The sequence below is a fragment of the Branchiostoma belcheri genome, unplaced genomic scaffold (genome assembly GCF_001625305.1).
Source record: "Branchiostoma belcheri isolate BF01 breed outbred unplaced genomic scaffold, Haploidv18h27 scaffold143, whole genome shotgun sequence".
Lineage (NCBI taxonomy): Eukaryota > Metazoa > Chordata > Leptocardii > Amphioxiformes > Branchiostomatidae > Branchiostoma > Branchiostoma belcheri.
In genome coordinates, this window is record NW_017802858.1 from 438680 (window position 1) to 460895 (window position 22216).

The 22216-nt window shown below is 41.5% G+C and overlaps 3 protein-coding genes across 3 annotated transcripts in view; 2 read left to right on the forward strand and 1 right to left on the reverse strand.

Moving 5' to 3' along the window:
- Window positions 1–7581, forward strand: part of LOC109464898 (striated muscle-specific serine/threonine-protein kinase-like) — a 27382-nt gene extending 19801 nt beyond the window's left edge. Inside the window, exons 19-26 of the mRNA XM_019761993.1 lie at window positions 2446–2577; window positions 3017–3181; window positions 3530–3677; window positions 4389–4520; window positions 5537–5696; window positions 6353–6521; window positions 7067–7142; window positions 7527–7581. Of these exons, the coding sequence (XP_019617552.1) occupies window positions 2446–2577; window positions 3017–3181; window positions 3530–3677; window positions 4389–4520; window positions 5537–5696; window positions 6353–6521; window positions 7067–7142; window positions 7527–7581 (1037 nt within the window). The remainder of the gene's footprint in view (window positions 1–2445; window positions 2578–3016; window positions 3182–3529; window positions 3678–4388; window positions 4521–5536; window positions 5697–6352; window positions 6522–7066; window positions 7143–7526) is intronic.
- A 77-nt stretch (window positions 7582–7658) lies between these two features.
- Window positions 7659–8880, forward strand: LOC109464933 (striated muscle preferentially expressed protein kinase-like). Its single transcript, XM_019762049.1, has 2 exons — window positions 7659–7803; window positions 8299–8880. Exons 1-2 carry the CDS (start codon window positions 7703–7705, stop codon window positions 8522–8524), a joined length of 327 nt encoding a protein of 108 aa, XP_019617608.1. The 5' UTR covers window positions 7659–7702; the 3' UTR covers window positions 8525–8880.
- Window positions 8881–11542: 2662 nt separating this feature from the next.
- Window positions 11543–19130, reverse strand: LOC109464899 (denticleless protein homolog). Its single transcript, XM_019761994.1, has 13 exons — window positions 18860–19130; window positions 18373–18449; window positions 17838–17877; window positions 16143–16238; window positions 15931–15992; window positions 15611–15731; window positions 15264–15329; window positions 14973–15040; window positions 14745–14821; window positions 14199–14302; window positions 13034–13159; window positions 12551–12663; window positions 11543–11650 (listed from the first exon to the last, which is right to left on the reverse strand). The coding sequence occupies exons 1-13, from the start codon at window positions 18939–18941 to the stop codon at window positions 11543–11545; spliced, it is 1140 nt and encodes a 379-aa protein (XP_019617553.1). The 5' UTR covers window positions 18942–19130.
- Window positions 19131–22216: the final 3086 nt, after the last annotated feature.

Below are 22216 nucleotides of genomic sequence, written 5' to 3' on the forward strand. Positions count from 1 at the left end.
CCTGTAAAAGGTAAAGCACACACAAAAACATATTGTAAGTTACACTACAATGACTATGTACAACGCAAACCTGTCTATATTAGCAACCGCTAATTATGGCTTCACCACAAAGTGGTGAAGACATATTGTGTTCCCTCATGTTTCTTCTTCTCCTTCTCCTCCTGCCATTTCTTTAAATGGATTCATCTCTGCCATTTTCAGGCCAAATAACACGAAATTTGGCATGAAGGTAGAGTGGGCAAATACCCTGACGCGTTTTTTTCATTTTTTTGTAAAAATTGTTTTATTTGGGTTTTTTGGTCCATTTTCAGGCAAAGAATATACATTTTGAGATCTGGTTCCCAGGTACTAAACCAAATGACCTGAAATTTGGTATGGGGATACCTTGGACATATGTCTACAAAAAAGTCATTCAAGCTTTTGACATACACCACTTTATAATTGGGAAAAATAAGGCTTTTTGGTCTATTTTTCGGACCAAAAATGTACATTTTTGGCTCCTGTGCCCTAATATTAAATCCGAATGACCTGAAATTTGGTATGGGGATACCTTGGACACATGTCCAAAGAATGTCATTCACGATTTTGACATACACCACTTTAAAGTTATGTAAAATAGGGCTTTTTGGCTATTTCCGGCATTGGAAGGTTCCATTGCTGCATGGGGGTGTAGACTATTGGCAGCCATCGTAGGATAGATCCATTTTCGGTATGCGGGATGTGGTGAAGCCATCTGCTGCATTTGCTCTCAAGCAAATGTCGGCCTTTCTAGTTGTTCCTCAGTTCACCTATCTTTTTCAGGTCCTTCCATTGCCAGATAAACAGTTTTTTATACGTTATGAACAGAAAATTTTTGCTTTTATCTGGAATGGAGGACCTGAAAGAGTAAGGAGGAAAACAATTTACAATTCTATTGAAAATGGGGGTTTAAATCTTATCAATGTATTTGCCCATGCACTCACCATTAAAGCCTCATGGGTACCAAAATTGTATTTTAACAAAGACTGGTTTAGTGCATGGTCTTTGAGGATGCACCCAGCTTTTGGATCTGATTTATTTCCTTTTTTTCAACTGAAATCCATACAGCACCTCAAAATTAGTTCTTTTTTAAGTGAAGCTTTAACAGCATGGTATAAATATCAATATAAGACCCCCACAACCCCTGCTGACATCAAACAGCAATTACTTTTTATGAATGCAAGTATTTTAATTGAAGGTGTACCTGTTGTGTTTAATGCTTTCATTAATAGGAAAATTATGTTTGTAAATGACATTTTGAATTCTAATGGTAGTATTATGTCTTATAGAGAATTCTTTACAAAGTATGGGGATATTTGTAACCACTTTAAATACACACAATTAATTTCTGCTATTCCAAATAAGTGGAAATCAATTCTGTGTACTAGTAATACTTCCCCAGATCAAGTACATGTATGTATACCTGTTATGCAGGACAATGTGTGGTTAAGAAAGACAAAAATTAATAAGAGTATGTATACATTCTTTTTATTATCAAATGATCTTGTAGATATTTCTCATAATGTGCAATTATCATGGCTGTACCTCTTTGACATCCCCATCCCTTGGAAACAGGCATATACTTCCTCAACTTACTGTACAATTGACCCATCAGCTAGGTTCTTTCAATATAGACTTTTACACAAGTTCTTACCTACAAACAGACTTTTACATATTTGGAAATGTATTGAAAATCCATTGTGCTCATTCTGCCAGTCTGAGGAAGAAACCTACCTTCATGTGTTTTGGGAATGCCCTAATCTAATTAGCTTTTGGGATAAAATAAAAACTTGGTACTTTCAAAAAACAGGTCAACATATTTATTTAAATAGTTTTATCATTATCTTCGGAAACCTGCTTCCTGGCACCCCTACAATCCAGAATTTAATTATCCTGTTAGCAAAAATCTTTATATACAATAATAGGAAGTCCAACAAAGTAAATTTTGAATCCTTTCTTCGATATATAAATTTCTTTAGAAAAGTTGAATACTATATTGCTGTAAGAAACGAAAAGGTGGAAAAACATCTGGGAAAATGGGGCACTTTTGGTGAGTAGAACTGTTGTGATTAATTTTTATATTAAAAAAAGAAAAAAAAAGGGTTAAAGTACCTCAAGGAGTGATTCTTATGTTTACCAAAGGAAAACATATTGTTTTGCTCAGTTTCTTCCTCTTCTTCTTCTTCTCCAAACAGTGACCTATGACCTGACCAATGACATGATTTGCTGACGTCTGTCACAATGGTGACTGGTGTTGGGTTACATAATGTTGCAATTTCATGGTCTGCTCTGCTCCTGTCACCATATACTAGTAGTACATGTATGTGAATGTGTTTTGAGTAAGAAATAACAGAGCAGACCATGCATTTGCTTTGCAAGTGTTACTTCTCTAGTTTTTAATTATGATTTTTGTCCGTCTCTCCACAGGGCCTCCAGGGAAGCCGAACCCCCCAGAAGTGATGCAGGTGACCTCGGACGCGGCGGTGGTTGCCTGGGAACCACCAATCACAGGCGCGCGTGACACCCTGCTGTCGTACATTCTACAGTACAGGAAAGAGGGTGAGGAAAATGCTCATCATTTCTTTATATATATAGTTTCAACAGCAAATGCCAGGCTAATGCAGTCCTCTCTAGAAGCATCCTTTCCAATGATTTTGGTGAGAAACATTTGAAAAAAGAGTTTCTTGTCCTCTGGCTAGCATAACCTTTTCTTTTTGCTGATTTTGGTAAGAAATGTGTTAAAAGACTCTGTTCAGCTGCAGCCCCTAGCAATGGTGATATAGTCTGGCTATCGTCCTCCTTGGGAGAGACCCTCTGGGTAATTGTAGACAGACACAGAAGTGCGAGAAGAAGTGCTGTTAGTGGAAGGCTTTGAGCCAGGCTAACATAACCTGGTCCCTTTCCTTTTTACTGATTTTGGTAAGAGATGTGTGAACAAGATTCTGTTCAGCTGCAGCCCCAAGCAATGGTGATATAGTCTGGCTCCTGTCCTCTTTAGGAGAGACCCTCTGGGTAACTGTAGGCACAGATGTGCGAGAGGAGGTTCTGCTAGTGGAAGGCCTGGAGCCGGGCAAGTCCTATCGCTTCCGTGTGGCCTGTGGGAACCGGGCAGGCTACGGACCCTTCAGCAAGTCTTCTAAGAGAGTCCAAACAGCTCAAGAAGGTACTGTGTGTCTTTCCAATTTTTTAAAAACCCTCATAAGTTCTCAAAGATACAAGATACTATCTAGTATGTGCTATCATGAAAGTTCATCTGTGTTGGTAGCTACATGTTTAAATTTATAACTTTAGATCCAGCACAATAAAGTTCTCTCACCTAGAACTTTCAACCAGTCACTCAGTAAACTGACGCAGTGGAGCTTGTCCCGTGGCTTCCTTGTGTTTGGTAATTGACAAAATGTACTGTATACTGTATGAGTTCTTGGGTATGCTGTTTGCTTGCCCAATTTCTTGTGATATTTAACAGCTTTTATGCAGGTGAAATGATTTCCTTATTTTCTGCACTCCCCAGGAGGTCCCATCAAGGTGCGTAAGGTGGACAAGCGGGTGGGGCTGAAGCGTTCCCACACCATCGTGGAGCTTCAGCCGGCAACCGACCGCATCATGCTGAAGGACACCATACCTCAGAAACAGTACAACTTCGAGGAGGATGTGGCCAGGTAAGAACACCTGTATTACATACCTGTCTTAAACATCTGTCCTACACACCTGTACCACTTGTATACATGTGCACCTAACCCATCTGTACCACACACCATCCCACAGAAACAGTACAACTTTGAGGAGGATGTGGCCAGGTAAGAACACCTGTCTTAAACACACCTGTCCTGAACACCTGTACTACTGTTATTCACCTAACACACCTGTACAACATATCTGTCTAACACACCTGTACTACACACCATCCCACAGAAACAGTACGACTTTGAGGAGGATGTGGCCAGGTAAGGAACACCTGTTCTGCACACCTGCCTAACACAACTGTATAGCACACCTGTCCTACACACCTGTGTAACACACCATCCCTATGTTATTGTTTGGAAAAGCTGTTGGGACTGTGTGACCCCATCTGTACTGATTATGATCTGTTTCTTCCTCTTCTCAAAACAAATTAAGTCAATGACCTGGACCAGACGTCTGTCACCATGGGAACTAGCATTGATTTGAAGCAGACACCCTGTGGTGATGGGTTACATTATGTAGCAGGACAGAGCTGGAGGGGCTGCTTACCATATATTATACATGGATATGTTTGAGTAACAATAAACAGTAGTAGTTTGTTAGGCTAGACCAATTGTGCGTTTGCTTTGCAAATGTTACCTTTCTAGTTTATAGAGCAGTTCTTAAATGTCTGTCTTAACTCCCTGCAGAGGTCGTTATGCAGTTGTGAAGAAGTGTGTTGACATCATCAGCTCTAAGGAGTACGTGTCAAAGGTCATCCCCATCACACCTGTCAACAGATTAGAGAAGCTGAGGGAGTATGAGGCACTGTCCAAACTCAGGTAGGTTCTCACCTGGCTCAGGTAGGTTCTCACCTGGCTCAGGTAGGTTCTCACCTGGATATTGTAACTCTTTCTTCCAACACATTTACAGTTTACTATTTAGGTTATCTGTTCCATCATTTGTAGGTCTTTCCTGTATACACTAGAGTTTTGTATTATTTTAACATGCCTTGTTTTTTATGGGTACTTTTTATATCTGAAATAAGGAATAAGGAAAGAAAACTCTGGTGCATTCTCACCTATTCATTGTTGAAAAGCGGTGTTATAGTAGCATACATGTAATTACGTAGTCCAGAAGTAAGCAACCCAGCCTCTGGACCAAGAGGTTGGGAGTTTGAATCCCGGCTGTTGTCGCTCACCCGTCAAGCACACTACACTGTCCTTATTTGTTTGTTTGTTTGAGCCTTTATTTCAACTCGATCTGTAACTATGTTACATGCTCTAATCGGCCGCTATTTCGGCCGCTTTTCATAGAGGTCGAGCGTGGAGGAGTGTCGGGGGGTCATAACATAACTACTACTTGCTCACAAATGAAAACAAAGTAATAATTTTATACATAAGGTAACTCACACAAAGTAAAAAAATAAACAAAATGGCAATAACTAATAAATAACTCATAAGTCGTTGTGTCCAAAGTCGTTCAGTCAAAGTCAATTACGATACTAGCAGTCTTTTGAAAGTGCTAAGAGTAGGTGCTGCTCTAACATGCTGCGGAAGAGCGTTCCATACAAGCGAGCCAGAGTAGGCTAGGGATCTCCGGTATGTTTCTCTTAATGGCATCGGTACTGCAAGGAGATCAGTCGCGCTTTGTCTGGTGCTTCTGGTCGCTCTATCCCTACTGGAATTTCAGCAAACTACAGGACATACTTGTCATCAGATGTCGCAAACACCACTTTTGCAAAAATGTACTCTCTTAAAGCAAAGAATCAAATTCTTTGCTTAAAGACATACAATGCAATTTCATGGCAGCAAAACTGGATTGTCAAAGTCAATTTTCTTCTCGTGATTGTTTACAGGCACAGCAAAGTTCTGGAGCTTCGCGATGCCTTCATCACGTCCAAGTACCTGATCCTGGTGTCTGAGAAGTACTACGGAGGAGACGTGCTGCGTTACCTGGCAACCAAACCTCACTACAGTGAGGAGGAGGTGGCTCAGTTCATCACACAGGTGTTGGAGGTGAGGGAGAAGTAATGTCCAACCAAAAAGTGGCTGCAAGACAGTATCAAATTGGCAAGACACTGTCCAATACCCCACCATTTGGCTGGCGAATAAAAGAAAGATGGTACAAAAAAGCCTCAGTTCATCACTTAGGTGTTAGAGGTGAGTGAGATGGAGGGACTTAGGTGTTAGAGGTGAGTGAGATGGAGGGATATCTTAGCCATTTAACACACTTTGCTTGTGTCTAGCTGTTGTGTGGAAATTTGATGTTTTGCAATGTGTGGAGCACAGTTTCAACTGAGTTTGCTGCGTAAGAAGAAAAGAAAATTTGATCTTGCATACCCTTGTGTTGAAATAAAGTTTAGCATCGTACTATGATTACTAGCAATATATGATCTGACTTCCATGATAATTCTAAATACATGTACTAGAAGGGATGAGGGGGAATACAAACTTAACCACGTTTGGGATTGCATTCTCACTGCAAAAGCACCACCTACAACAGCTACATATAGCGTTGAGAAGCAGTACTCCAGTCAAAAGCTCTGAGGAAGATGTCTGATAGACATCAAAACAGAAGTAAGGTAGGAAGAATACCTGGTTGTGTATAGCAAAAATTCCAAATTCCTCTAAATACTAGAGATTTACAAAATGCCCCCACCTGTTCCTGTCAGGCCCTCCACTACCTGCACACACAGAAGATCGTGCATCTGGATGTGAAGCCGGATAACCTGCTACTGGAGAGCAGAAGGAGGATGGACGTCAGACTCACGGACTTCGGCTGTGCCAGAACCTTCCCCAGCAAGACTCTGGGAGAGCTGCAGAGCACACCTGAGTTTGTGGGTAAGAATCAATCAACTTTGCTGCACAACTGCATTATTCTTTTACTGATGTAATTGTGTATTTTATATGTATGTTGTATATGGGCATGTTATGCCTGAAATAAAGAAAGAAAGACAACATGTTTAAAGTTAAACCTTTAGATCCAACACAAAGAAGCTCTCTCATCTAGAGCTTTTGGCCAGGTCACTCTGGTCTTCCTCATTAGACTGACCCAGTGAGGCTTGTCACATGGCTTCTCTGAAGTGTGACATCAAGACTGCGTCAAAGGTATCTGGTAGACAATGTCGGCTGCTGTCACGGTTGAGTCACTATTTCTGGGGGCCAACATCGTCTACCAGATACCTGTATATCACAGATTGACCCAGTTTTGATGTCACACTTCGAAGAAGTCATGTAACAATTCTCACAGACATGACAGAGCAAGTACAAAATGTATAGTGGACATACAATGAAAATGGCTGGCACACCAAATCTTCCAGAGAGTGAAATGAAACTGTACAATGTCTTTATGTCCTATTCTGACTGTTCGCCCCTCCCCCCTGCAGCCCCTGAGGTGGTGAACTATGAAACAGCAGGTCCGGCTGCAGACATCTGGAGTGTCGGAGTCCTGGCCTTCCTGTGGTGAGTCTTACCTCTCTTTCACTCCTGAACTAAAGTACCTGCTACATGGAATGTCAAGTATGGGCATCCAGGAATGAAATTAACAATGTCAGTATTATAATAAGTTACCTGTCAGTTAAGATTTAGGAATGACAACTTGGGCATTCGGAAAGAGCTTCCAAGGCAAAAGCAGTAGGTGTAGGGTGTAGTACCAACAGTTCCCACCAGGAGGCTCTGCAACATGGCACACAACTGAGTCTGTACTAAAACTTGGCCTGTATTCTAGTCTGAGTGCCCACTCCCCATTCCTGGGTGTTGGTGTAGTACCAACAGTTCTCACTAGATGGCACTGCCATATGCTCCCATTTATGATTACTAAAGCTAAGCTTGTTTCATTCTCCACAGCCTGAGTGCCCACTCCCCATTCCTATGTCGGTGTAGTACCAACAGTTTTCACTAGAGGGCACTGCAATATGCTCCCATTAATAATATAAACTACTGTATAAAGCTAAGTTTGTTTCATCCCCCACAGCCTGAGTGCCCACTCCCCATTTCTGGGTGTCGGTGACCATCAGACCATCATGAAGGTTTCAAAGGGCCGCTACGACATCAGCCGAGTCTACAACAACGCCACGCCGTACTGCCGGCAGTTTGTACAGGACTGTCTGGTGCTGTCTCCCAGGTGAGCTGAATCTTTTTCTGTCAGCCCAGGTTCATGATCATACCTTGAGGGAGAATACTCGCAATCTAGGTGGGTCCAGGGACAAATTTTGTATTTTCAAGCCTTTACAAACATGATTTCACACATTTTGAGAGGCAAATCATGGGGTAAAGAGTGGTTGTTGGTAGTAATTTGGGTGTTTTGATATTTTTACTTTTTTTACTTAAGATATTCATCAATTTTGTTCCTGCAATTGACGAAAAAACGGGTGCTGGCTAGAGCCCTGCTACAATGCATATAATGGTATGCCTTTCCCAATTTCTCCCTTGTGTAGTGACCGCAGGCTGTCAGCATATTATCTGCTAAACCACAACTGGCTGATCAACAAACAAGTTTTACTTCCCACAGCCTGGTTGTAGGTGTAGTACCAACAGTTCTCACTAGAGGGCTCTGCAATATGGCATGACAACCCTACTATGCTAATAGTTTGCCTTTCATCATTTTTCTCTTGTGCAGTGACCGCAGACCGTCAGCGTACTACCTGCTGAACCACGATTGGCTGATCAACACGCCGGAGCGCAGAAAACACCGGCAGAGTGCCATCTTCCCCTCGGCAAAGCTGAAGGCGTACGCGGAGGACTACCGGCAGAGACGCGCGGCGCTCACCACCAAGGAGAAGATCGAGATCAGACCCTACAAACACCGACCAGAGACCTTCCACAGACTTCACCACCACAGATAGCTGGGGCAGAAATTAACTAATAATATACTGTATCCAGAGCCATGCTGATCTAGTTCTATGTCTGATCATGATGGTCTATTGTATACTGAACTATGCCTGTATACATTGTAGTTGTATACCTGAATGGCTAAGGGTTAGGATCAGACACAGTTAGTCTCTATTGTATCCAGAACCATGCCTTATAATCTACATGTAGTTGCCTGAATGGGGTAGGGTTAGGCATGGTTCTGGATAGTCTCTGTGTATCCATTGTAGATTTGTCTCAGGCATTGTTCTGGATACACGTGGGCTATACAAAACCATGCCTGAGCATGGTTCTAGACACTCATGGACTATCCAGAGTCATGCCTGAGCATGGTTCTAGACACTCATGGACTATCCAGAGTCATGTCTGAGCATGGTTCTAGACACTCATGGACTATCCAGAGTCATGTCTGAGCATGGTTCTAGACACTCATGGACTATCCAGAGTCATGCCTGAGCATGGTTCTGGATGAATCATGGTTCTGGATACACCTGTACACACTCACCTGTAAAGTAAAATCTCACCCGTTGCCTTCTTCACACATACAGCAAAAACTTGGATTAAACATCTAAACGTCTGGACAAATTGTTCTCTCAAATTTTCAAGCCTAGTTTTTGGTGAAAGACACAGTGCCATGGACTGCGCCATTTTTCTGCCCCAAGAGGGGTGTTTTATAAGGAAGAATATTAAAACTGGTCAGTTTGTGTTGATATAACTTATTAATATCATCTGGGAAATCTGATTTTGATGTTTTGTAAATTTTGTACATTCTTGGCTGTTTCCAGAGATGGCTGGCGGGAGTGATGAGTTGTTGTGTTATTTTTTTGTTTATTTATTTATTTATTTGTTACCTGTAGAGCAGAGATGGATTTTATGTACAGGTCCAAAAGAAAGTTTATAATAGCTTTGCCTTTGATAAAGGTGTGTATCATGACCAGATCTCTGCATAGGGTTTACATCATGCTATATGGTTAATTCTTAATCTCCAAGCAGATCATACAGTGGCAAGGGCAGTATTTATTGGCCAGAGGAGTGTCCATTAGCCACAGAAGCTAATGGATACTGTCTGGCTAATGGATACTGCCTGGCCAATTTGAAACTGTCTTTTGCAGCCACTGAAAGATCTGCTTGGACTTGGAGATTACTTAATTCTTACCTGAAAACAACATGCAACATACAGTTTAACTTCTAGCATGCTGAATTAACCATTTGACTAAGAAATTCTCTATTAGCGATGGGGTTAGGCAGCAAGGAGGTTAAAAAATGCCTGCACTTTGACCATTCTACATGTATCCTTTCCCTGTGCAGAGATCTACATTGTACCTGGTCCAGTTCTGTTACAAGCTTGTTAATTGCAACTGTTCCCCACAAAGTGAGGAGATGCTGCTAGTGTTAGACTGAGTTTGTGCATGGTAGCTAATATAAATATATTATATAATTATATTGTATAATATATCATATAAATTATATTATATCGTATAATTATATATTATACCTACTTTTCATGAAAACCATTCTTTGGATTGTTCCATTTGTAAGCTTTGGAGTCAGGGCAGAAAAAGAAATGTGTCTGTTACATACTTCTAATTAAGCTTATAAATGGAGTATTTCAAAGATCAAAAATATGTTTGCTAAAGATGATTTTATTACATTGTAAAGATATCTGATGGTGTAAGGCCACACCAATTTATATTCTTGGTTGTCAGACAGTCTAGTCCAAATTAACAACAGTTCATATAAACTATGATGTACAGAGACAGAATCGTGTTGATGTTCCAATTTACCAACATTTTTGCATATATCTGAGAACCAAGAAACTGAACTGGTGTGGACTAAGATTGGCATGGAATCCCCAGGCAAAACTGCATCAGGAATGCGAAGCAAAGCAAGGAGAAAGCATGAGCGTGTAGAAACTGACAAATGTGGTGTGACTTGAGATTAAAGCCAGGCTTTACAAAACAATCAACTGCGTAATTTTTCATTGCTGAGTGTTACTAACCCGACTTTCATCTGACATTCTCTCATGCAAAACCTGCCACTTGTATGTGTCTTACATGGTGGATTTCAAGATTTTCTCTTTTATACATGCTTTACGTGAAATTGAATGTTGAAAAGTCATTGTTGAAAATTTGACTTTGTGTACTAACATGTGGGTCTATCTTCTCAAATCGATTTTGCCTGCCTGCTCCCTTAATTTGCTACAGAATTTTCAACAATGAAGAAACTGTATTAAAATCATTGTGGCCTTAGAGATGCTATGTACAGCAATTCACCTGCAGTTACTTCACATTTCGCTAGGTGTCACTGCCTAATTATTACTTACTAGTACCCTTGTGTATGGAAAGTTGTACAATACTAATGTTTAGAACACAAAAACAAATCTTTTCATATGTAATTAACCCTAATTCATTCAAACACAGCTTCTATTGTTGTGTATTCTTTATGTTTTGTAAGTTTCAACGTTTGATCATAATTCACGATGTAGAACATAGCTAGTTGTCTGGTTTTAAATAAACAGTTGTGGAGTTGTATTTTGGGATGTAAATAAAAGTACAGAGGAGATTGGCATGGTAACCAATTGGTATTAAATGCTGGAACTGGAAAAGGCAAATTTTGTACTAAGATGGATTTGACTGAGGGAAACATCTTGTAAGACCGTAGCACACCTACAATGGGCACGAAGAGGTCTCTGTGGATTATGAAGACGAAAATCAAACAAGTCTTTAGAAAATGTCTTTGTTGGTCTTATTGCTTATGGTGGTGCTTCTTTTCCCAACATAGTTTCTAGATCTGTGGCAGAAGTAGATAATCTACACTAGTGGTCACCTATATTGTCAAACTTGTACTATTGACCACCTCTTTCTTAAGCTGTTCACATTCTTGAAATGTTGGGGTTTGCATCTGTCTGTTTTGAACATTTAGCAGACATCAGCCATTGAATGATGGCAGGCTGTGGTCTAGATACCTTTGCAAGGCCAGAATTTCCAGATGTTTTATGATTGTTCATTTTCTGGTGTTGGCAGGCCTGCTGTAGCCACAGCTTCAGCGTTAGGGGATGCACCTGCTGCATGTTTAGGAGAGGCAGCATTGGCAGTGGGAACCTTGTTGGACACAGTTGTAGCCATTCTTGGGCTTCCTACTCCAACAGTCCTGACNCACTATGAAATCTACGTGGTCATGAAGGTTGAACAAATGGCACAGAATATGTTATGGCGAATAATCTACTCTTCGAATTCATTTCTTTACATTTTTGTCTTTTATCCTTTGATTTTGGCATTCTACGACATTGGTATTGTTTCTACATGTTTTCCTTGCAACTTATGGTATATTTTTGCTCATTTAGCAACTGTTTTGCACAATTTACAGTATGTTTTTTGGAAACGGCCGAAAATTCATGCGCGCGCGGATGTCATCCATATAATCAAATCAACATGGCCTTACTGATAACGAGTGGCTTCTCAGTGTCCCCCATCAATCTGTGGAGGTTTTCTATCATAATGCCCTGTACATCATACAGAGGTGATCATGGCTTACAAATTATGACTAAGTCGATCCAATCTGCAAGGGTTTTTCATCTGAGGGATTGGAGCAGCTGAAGCACTAATAAATTGCAGAAGACATGCATCCTTTCTCCTTTGCAATCATGCATGACATCCTGCAGCATATTTGCATATTGCACACATGAAATTACATGTCAGCTTGGTACACTTAAAAAAAAACAAAGCCAATTTTTTTTGAGCAGTAAGATAAAATTGGAATATATTTTTCAACATATATGAAAGAGATGGGTAAGATAAAGGTGAACTGTGATGCTGGGTGAAAGGGGTTTAACCCAAGCATCACTTTATTAGGGAATTTGGGGCAGTCTGACATGATCCTCTTGTTGGGATACAGCGTTCTTGTTGCTGTACATTATACAAGTTCTAGTCCAGACCTTAGTGACTGATTCCCCTTGTAGACGGCTTGGAATAATGCCATGGGAATTTAGACAAATGAACTACCTTCCAAATGTAGGCACTGGCATCACTGGGGCCACTGATGAGTAGGTATTCTTCACAAGGGCTCAGGGCACATCTCACATCGAAGCTGGAGCCGTGTCCCGTGAATGTTGCCACTGCAGGGGAAGTTTGTTCCAGTCATGACTTAATGAAGGTAAGACCAGAAAATCAAAGAATTGTAGTTTTGAAGCATATAATAATGAGTCTACATACTATGTGAATCATGTGAAGAGGAAACCATGCAAACACAAGATCGTTGTTTTCACCAGTTTACTATCAGTGTAACCACTGATTTTGTATTTGTATTTATTATAAATGAAAATGACTCATTACACTGGGTCAGCCAAGGCAGCTAACACTGGTAACAGCTTATCCACAAGAATACAGACAAACGTACAGCTGATACCTGACTATCTAAATCACAGCTGAGCAGACAACAACCATTTATAGCAAGGTGCAAGCTGAGACCTGACGTATAATACCTACCAGGCTGGGTTTCCATGCTGTGACAGTTGTACATGTAGATTGCACTGTCTGTACTGAAATTGTAAATGTGTGTACAACTGGCAAACAGTCTTGTACCTGCTGAATCCACAACTAGGGAGGAGGAACCTGCGATTAAAGAGAAAGGGTCACAATCAATTAAATTCTTAAACTGGGTAGTACATGTACGATACTCGGTAACAAATCCTTAGGTCAACCTTTCTATTTTAAGTACTGGGTGCTTACTCAGGATTAACTACACTTTGTTGCCACAAGATTCTGTAGAAAGTTAGTTTCACATCCCACAGGTGTCATGTAATACCAAGAATGCATTGACAGTCAACAAGGTTTTACAGAATCTTATGAAGATCAACTGACCTCTCTCCTGGACACGTGTTCTCCATACATGTCCAGTATCAGGGTGAAATGGCAGAAGTTGTCAGAAGTTAACATCAGCTTACGTCATATGTAACTTCGTACTTTTTCGTATTTTGACTCTCCTGTCGGCCTGCTATCGGACGCATCCGAAGTTCTCCGAAGTTATGTTATGACGTCATCCTAACTTTAGACAGTCTCCCGGGAGGTGGCAGAAGTTGTCGGAAGTTGTCCGAAGGTATGACGTCATCCTAACTTTAGACAGTCTCCCGGGAGGTGGCAGAAGTTGTCGGAAGTTGTCCGAAGTTATGACGTCATCCTAACTTTAGACACTCTCCCGGAGTATCAGGGTGAATGGTATGAAGTGTCGGAAGTTACAGTGACGTCACGTAAGTTCAGACAACTTCGGACAACTTCAGACACCTGCCACCCTACCCCACAAGTGTCGGAAGTTAGTGATGTCACGTAACTTCAGACAACTTCAGACACCTGCCACCCTACCCCACAAGTGTCGGAAGTTACAGTGACGTCACGTAACTTCAGACAACTTCGGAAACCTGCCACCCTACCCCACAAATGTCGGAAGTTACAGTGATGTCACGTAACTTCAGACAACTTTGGACAACTTCAGACACCTGCCACCCTACCCCACAAGTGTCGGAAGTTACAGTGACGTCAGACTTTACTCCCGATAACCCCCAAAACCACTCGGAAATGGCCGTATAACTTCGGACAACTTAAGACAACTTCTGCCACCCTAACTTCTGCCACTTCACCCTGATACTGGACATACCTGAGCATGTTCTTGGACACGGGAAGCTGTGTTTGGGGATGGGTGTGTACTGGTAGGCCGTGTAGTTCTTCCTCATGTCCCACAGCTTGATGGTACCGCATGGGCTATGATGGGCAGGATGCATACTTAGTTCTACTCTATTTTGGATTGTTCATATTATGTGAACTAAATCTCTTCATGTCACATATATCTTAAGGGGTTGGTGTAAGACTATCATGATCTGCCAGAAGAAAACTAATCAACCGATTTCTAACATCACTCAATCACTAATCACGTAATGTATCTTGAAATAAAATCTGCATGCAACATCTTAAGAACTGCCCTACAAGCATTTGTAAGTGACACAGTATGCCTTACTGTTCTAACACAAGTGATTTCTATCTGCGCCCTTTATCAAGAAATCAGGGTTTGACTTTCCAGATGTAATTTCAATGGAAAATCAAAGATGAAGAGTCATCTTTCCTTTGCATGAAGGCATATCCCAGAACAATGGTCACTGGACCAAAGACTGCAAAGAGGATGAATTTGTGGTTGCTGCCAACTCACCCGTCTGCCATACTGCCTGCTGAGACTATAGTGTTTTCATCCTGGTACACCACACATGTCACACCATCATAATGCTGCTGTGGGGAGAGGACAGTTGCCAAATTAGTCATGTCAATTTGCTTTACCTTTGGTAATAACATTTCTGGAAATAAACCATTTCATCAAAATATGACTTCAGTATCGAAACACATCGGAAACATTTTTTGAAGCTAACAGGATACAAGATACCCAAGGTGTGGATGGTACTGGATGCGGATGACCATTGCGGATGGAATTCACTGGTCCGTAGAACCCACCTACATACAAAAGGTAAAGATGCTAGGTAATTATACCACGTACAATAAGTAAACAAGAAGATACATGCACCTGGTAAATAGATAAAGAGCAAGGAGTTCAAACATGTTTGTTATATGAACTCATTGCACTTTCACACCAGTACACTTGAAGACTTTGAACAGTGTTAATTGTAACTGCAAACCAAAAACAATCTGGACAAGCAGAAGTCTGTGGAGAGCTCACCATTATGATTGCATCTCCCATCCCAAACCAAGATATTCCTATCTCTGGCTCCTGTGCAGAAAACCCCTGCAAAGATAAATGTGTAGAAGTACAAAATATAAGGAGTGACAGGACTTGTCGAGTGATAGGAAGAGCAGATAAATACACACCATGTTATTAGATGGTTAACTTAAAGTTCAACAGGTGATAGAAAGATAGAAAGTTCTATAGATAGTGCAAGGGGCAGTAGAATTACATTCCTTAATCATTAAGCTTTAATGGTGAAAAGGAATTAACAAAACTGACTACGCAACAATGTAAAGTGACAAGAGTATCAAATGAGAATTATTGAAAGTGTAGAATTTTACATTTGTCGTTTGTCCTGAAAGATGCAGACATCACACTTTTTGTGTGCCCCTTGAACACCCCCATCAGATTGGTGGACTCCATGTCCCACATCCGAGCTGTCTTGTCACCCGAGGCTGTCACCTGGTAATACATGTATATACAATTAACTTCACAAGTCTGGTCAATGAACAATCAATACTTCAGCTTACTCTCTACTTCTCTTCTAGAAAATTGCATACATTGAAACTTTGTATGTGTATGTCATACACAATTACATTGGTTTAGATTATCTCCTACTTTATAAATCATAAATTACTAAACCAGATTAGTGCCGACATACCATGATGCTTTGGTGAGGTGACCATTCGAGATCATGGATGACATTGCCATGTCCCGTCCATTCTGCAGAAAAATAAAATGGACAGTTTGGTTTACTTAGTATTTCCCAAAGATGTTTACTCATAGCTTGAGGTTAAAGATGTTCCACTAAGCTGATCCTGATGACACAGCAGAAAACAGAAGGTTATTTTTACAACAAGGATTTCTACTTACTTGAAAACTGGCCATTGCACTTGTCAGGCTTTGTACAATAGAGTCGAATGAACCCATCCCAGTCACAGACACACAGTACATGCCCCTGGCCAGGCACTGGGGAAGAAAAAGTTGTTAGCACATTTCACAGAGATCATAGCATTTTACATTCACAATGTATGACAAGGGTGCTTTCTTTATTATGCTTGCAAAAAAAAAAGAAAAAACACACCTGATCTCCAAGCAGGTCATACGGTGGCAGTAGCCGTGGACGACTCAAGTAATCCTTATGTATGATGATACAGGATACCGAGTCGTGAAGCACGCCATAGACCAGATTCAACTTTTGCCGTGCCGTGCCGGCCCCGGAATTTTTATGTTCCTGGCTTCCCGACGCACTCACCTGCCAGGCCAGGGGGGGTGGGGGATAAAACCCTAAACAATCGCTAGAATCGGCCCGCGAAACAGGTCAGATCCTGATTTTATGAGTTATTTTCAACTCTCCAATGTTCAAGTTGTAAGTAAGACGATGTAATGTGTAGTAAAATCAGGGTCTGACCTGTTTTGCTGGCTGATTCTAGCAGCGTTGAATTCAATATGGTGCTGATCGCTGATGATTTGTATGGAGTTACGGCACGGCAAAAGTTGAATCTGGTCTATGTAGAGTGCTCCACGACTCAGTATCCTGTATTATCATACACTAGAGTTCCACGATCTCATACCTTCGCCAAATGATGTTAGCTTTTATGATTAAGAAATTATATATTAATCCCCCTAATTATGCAAATAGGATCCTCAATTGCATGAATTATATCTGTTGATCATATTCTCCACCAAAAGACAGTCTTATCTTAACAAAGAATGCCATGATGAAATTTTCTCATAAATTATGCAAATGAGGTCCTTATTTGAATAAGTTATGTTTAATTATGTTCACCTTAACTTAACTTTCAAACACCCCAAGTATAAAATTCCAGGCAGTTACCACTATGCAATTATAATATTTTCTCATTAATTATGCAAATCAAGTCTTCATTTGCATAATCGATACTATCTGCCTGTGTTTCTCTCATTCTCAATAACATGTCACAAGCTTGAACTTCCTATTATGGAATGCAGCTGACAAATAGAATTTCCTCATTAATTATGCAAATTACATCCATATTTGCATAATTGTAATATCATTATGTCAAGCATCACTCAAGCTACCTACATACTAAAAATCACGATGATCCATCCATCGGTTCTTGAGTTATCCCCCTTTAAACATGTGTCCATTAAACCCCCCTGCAGTTCTAGAGCAAGCAACTAGGGGGCTCAAACTCAGGTCACTTTATCCCCAGCACAAGAGCTATCTACCATCTAAATTTCGTCACCCTAGCATGTCTGGATCATGAGATATCAAAACCGGAAGTTCTGCTGCAGTACCATGACAAGCTGCCAGGTGGCCCAAAATCTAATCATTTTGAGGTCTCATCAAGACCTACCCACCTACCAAGTATCAAGACAATCCATCAAGACCTTCTCAAGTTATCGTGTTGACAGACAGACACACACACACACATACACTAACGCCCCTGAAAACATAACCTTCTTGGCGAAGGTAATAAGGATTACTCAAGTCGTCCACAGCCAACGGTGGCAGGAGAAGAGTGGTGGGGGGAGATGTTTGTATTAAGACATTGTAACTTAAAATCTTGCGAGCAAAAAACGTACCTTTGCAGAAGCCTGTCGCTAAAGGAACATGCCCTATTCCCTGTGGAGGGAATAAAAAAAGAAACTGATGTTTGTCACTGTATGCCGACTTTCCAACAACATAGTAACCTTGCCGCATATCTACGACTGAAAACATTTAAACATAAGTAATTACATGGGTTCTGTTAAGCATATTTTGAAGCAAACACTGAAACAGGCGCTGAAATCTCCAACTTGACACTGCATCCGGTGCTGTGTTACGGCGGGGAAACCAGGCGTCCCCGCCGCTGCAAATCTGTCGGCTTGTAAGTCTGTAAAATTCGTCAAAATTGAAAAAAAATTACTGCTGAACGCTGATAATACGTTGACTATCACATGTAATCACCTATAGTAACATAATTTCATCTTAAATTGAACACAACTTGGGGGGACATAACCACTGACGGGGAAACATCCACACCGACGGGGAAACGTCCACACTGACGGGGAAGAGACGTGACGGGGAAAAGACGTGACGGGGAAACGACCAGCTACCATGACTATCACATGTAATCACCATGTCCATGACATACTCGTCCCCTCGGGTACACACGAACCCATTGATGACACTGTCCAACTTTCCTCTTGTGCTTCCTGCAATAAGGTATTATTACCCAACGATAATTATTTCACTTCAGCAGAAATGAATGAGCTAACACATATCAATTTACATCATCACGGTCGATTTATCTATATCTACGACGTGGCTTTGACCAAGCCGGGAAATATCAGCTGTTTAATTCTGCTATAGAGGCTTTTCATTGACGTCATGATAATTACCATATGAATCCCGGTGACCATGTGTTGGCGGGTAAATTGATTAAGTAGCAGCATGTTGGCAAGTTTAACAGACATTCACTACAGTGAATCCAACATGGCGCATGTGAAAAGCCTGTATAGAAAAAAATATTCTCCACTGAATATAACGTTACCTATTTTATGGATATATATATACACGATATTTCATGGTTTAGGAAGCTACAGAGTCCCTGATGAGAGCCCACCTCTCACGCCATGCCTGTCCGAGGCTCCCCACACCCGACGCTCACGAATAGCAGAAAACAGGCCACTTCTCCTCCCAAACATAATTTGTTGTAGTGGACACAACTCTTTTCCTTAGAAGACACAGTTTGGACAGCCGCCTGAGCACACCCCCGGCAGCGTCCTGTGGGAAATGCGAAAAAAAAAAGACAAAACACGCGCCAAATCGGCGCCGTTCAGGCATCTGATTGGCTGATAGAGAAAGTCGCTGTTTGATTGGTCAGATTGCTGAGCTTTTTGCCATCTAACATTTCTTGCCCTTCATGATAAAAATGCCTAAACAATCTCCTGTTAAAAAGTGTACAATATAAAGCTTTTACTAATACTTTTCTCCCCTATAAATTATTGATATGTTCTAAATCGATTCCCTCCCCTCGGTCAAAGGTCGCCATACCATCAGTAACCCGTCTGGGTAAGGGTACCATTTAAGTCTCACGAACATGCAAATTAGCATCATGCAAATACTATGTAAATACGATGTATTAAGCTACGTAGATATCAATGAAGACAATGGGGAAAAGCGGGAGAACATATTAAGACAACGTAGGAAAACGTGGAAAAAAACAGTAGATCATGGGACAAAGCACTGGACATCACAGGAAAAAGCAGGAGATCATAGGAGAGAGCAGGAAAAAGCAGAAAATTGGTGGAGAAAGCAGGAGATTGGTGGAGAAAACGGAGATTGGTGGAGAAAGCAGGAGATTGGTGGAGAATGTAGGAGAAAGCAGGAGATTGGTGGAGAAAGCAGGAGAACGAAGGAGAAAGCAGGAGAATAAAGGAGATTGGTGGAGAAAGCAGGAGAAAGCAGGAGATTGGTGGAGAAAGCAGGAGATTGCAGGAGAAAGCAGGAGATTGCAGGAGAAAGCAGGAGATTGGTGGAGAAAGCAGGAGATTGCAGGAGAAAGCAGGAGATTGCAGGAGAAAGCAGGAGAATGGTGGAGAAAGCAGGAGATTGCAGGAGAAAGCAGGAGATTGCAGGAGATTGTTGGAGAAAGCAGGAGATTGTGGGAGAAAGCAGGAGATTGCGGGAGAAAGCAGGAGATTGGTGGAGAAAGCAGGAGATTGCAGGAGAAAGCAGGATATTGGTGGAGAAAGCAGGAGATTACAGGAGAAAGCAGGAGATTTGCGGAGAAAGCAGGAGATTGGTAGAGAAAGCAGGAGATTGCAGGAGAAAGCAGGAGATTGCGGGAGAAAGCAGGAGATTGCGGGAGAAAGCAGGAGATTACAGGAGAAAGCAGGAGATTGGTGGAGAAAGCAGGAGATTACAGGAGAAAGCAGGAGATTGTAGGAGAAAGCAGGAGATTGTTGGAGAAAGCAGGAGATTGGTGGAGAAAGCAGGATATTGCAGGAGATTGGTGGAGAAAGAAGGAGATTGTTGGGAAAGCAGGAGATTGCAGGAGAAAGCAGGAGATTGCAGGAGAAAGCAGGAGATTGCAGGAGAAAGCAGGAGATTGCAGGAGATTGTTGGAGAAAGCAGGAGATTTGTGGAGAAAGCAGGAGATTACAGGAGAAAGCAGGAGATTGGTGAAGAAAGCTGGAGATTCCAGGAGAAAGCAGGAGATTACAGGAAAAAGCAGGAGATTGCAGGAGAAAGTAGGAAATTGCAGGAGAAAGCAGGAGATTGCAGGAGATTGTTGGAGAAAGCAGGAGATTGTGGGAGAAAGCAGGAGATTACAGGAGAAAGCAGGAGATTGCGGGAGAAAGCAGGAGATTACAGGAGAAAGCAGGAGATTGGTGGAGAAGAGGAGATTNTTAGCATAAGTGATAAGTGATAGTCGACCTTAGTAACTCCATATTCATATCCGTCCATTTCCATAGATTCATCTGTATCCATTTCATACTCGTCCCCTCGGGTACACACGAACCCATTGATGACACTGTCCAACTTTCCTCTTGTGCTTCCTGCAATAAGGGATTATTACCCAACGATAATTATCTCACTTCAGCAGAAATGAATGAGCTAACACATATCAATTTACATCATCACGGTCGATTTATCTATATCTACGACGTGGCTTTGACCAAGCCGGGGAATATCAGCTGCTTAATTCTGCTATAGAGGCTTTTCATTGACGTCATGATAATTACCATATGAATCCCGGCGACCAGGTGTTGGCGGGTAAATTGATTAAGTAGCAGCATGTTGGCAAGTTTAACAGACATTCACTACAGTGAATCCAACATGGCGCATGTGAAAAGCCTGTAATAGAAAAAAAATATTCTCCACTGAATATAACGTTACATACCTATTTATATGGATATATATACACGATATTTCATGGTTTAGGAAGCTACAGAGTCCCTGATGAGAGCCCACCTTTCACGCCATGCCTGTCCGAGGCTCCCCACACCTGACGCTCACGAATAGCAGAAAACAGGCCACTTCTCTTCCCAAACATTGTTGTAGTGGACACACTCTTTCCTTGACAGCCGAAAAGAAGACACAGTTTTGGACAGCCGCCTGTGCACAAATTATGTCCGGCAGCGTCCGGTGGGAAATGCAGACAAAACACGCGCCAAATCGGCGCCGTTCAGGCATCTGATTGGCTGATAGAGAAAGTCGCTGTTTGATTGGTCAGATTGCTGAGCTTTTTACAATCTAACATTTCTTGCCCTTCATGATAAAAATGCCTAAACAATCTCCTGTTAAAAAGTGTACAATATAAAGCTTTTACTAATACTTTTCTCCCCTATAAATTATTGATATGTTCTAAATCGATTCCCTCCCCTCGGTCAAAGGTCGCCATACCATCGTCTGTTTCACCTGATTCTTCCTATCGTGTAGCAATATGTAGCTTACACTATAAACATCCATTGGTATGAAATAGGGGGTCCAAACGAAATGTAACTAAACTGTTATGTTGGGTCTCTTCATTCCTCTTTTACGATTACGCAGATGTAGTTTTCTTCTTCTTTTCTACCAGACTCCAATGGACGGCTGTAAAATTGGTAGAAATTGGCAAAACAGGCTGAACGAAATACATTGTACCAGAAAAGTCAGTCGGCCATAGCCTGAGTGTCAGCCTTTTTAGCTTTCGTTCGCGGCCGGTAGCGGATGGTGGGGAGCGGACGAAAGCTAAAAAGGCTGACACTCAGGCTAAGTCGGCCATAGGATAACAATTTGCGGCCCAATTCATCAGCCTATTACTGTAAGAGTATATTTGCATTGTCCCTTTCGGAATCCATTGAAGTCCGAGAGAGACAACTGAAGAAGTGTTACGAGCAAGATTGCACGTGGGCTACACAAATACTATATGTTTAAATCGCACCAAATGTAACCCAACACCAGTGGCTGTAACCCAACACCACTGGCTATAACG

What these genes read in the sequence shown, in the direction of transcription:
- LOC109464933 (XM_019762049.1), top strand. Translation starts at nt 7,703, where the DNA reads ATGAAGGTTTCAAAGGGCCGCTACGACATCAGCCGAGTCTACAACAAC. An exon ending in TGTCTGGTGCTGTCTCCCAG is followed by an intron (nt 7,804 to 8,298) that starts GTGAGCTGAATC and finishes TCTCTTGTGCAG; the next exon opens with TGACCGCAGACCGTCAGCGT.
- LOC109464899 (XM_019761994.1), bottom strand. Translation starts at nt 18,941, where the DNA reads ATGTTTGGGAGGAGAAGTGGCCTGTTTTCTGCTATTCGTGAGCGTCGG. An exon ending in GCAGGCAGTATGGCAGACGG is followed by an intron (nt 14,303 to 14,744) that starts GTGAGTTGGCAG and finishes TGCCCATCATAG; the next exon opens with CCCATGCGGTACCATCAAGC. An exon ending in GTGTCCAAGAACATGCTCAG is followed by an intron (nt 13,160 to 14,198) that starts GTATGTCCAGTA and finishes CTTTAATCGCAG; the next exon opens with GTTCCTCCTCCCTAGTTGTG.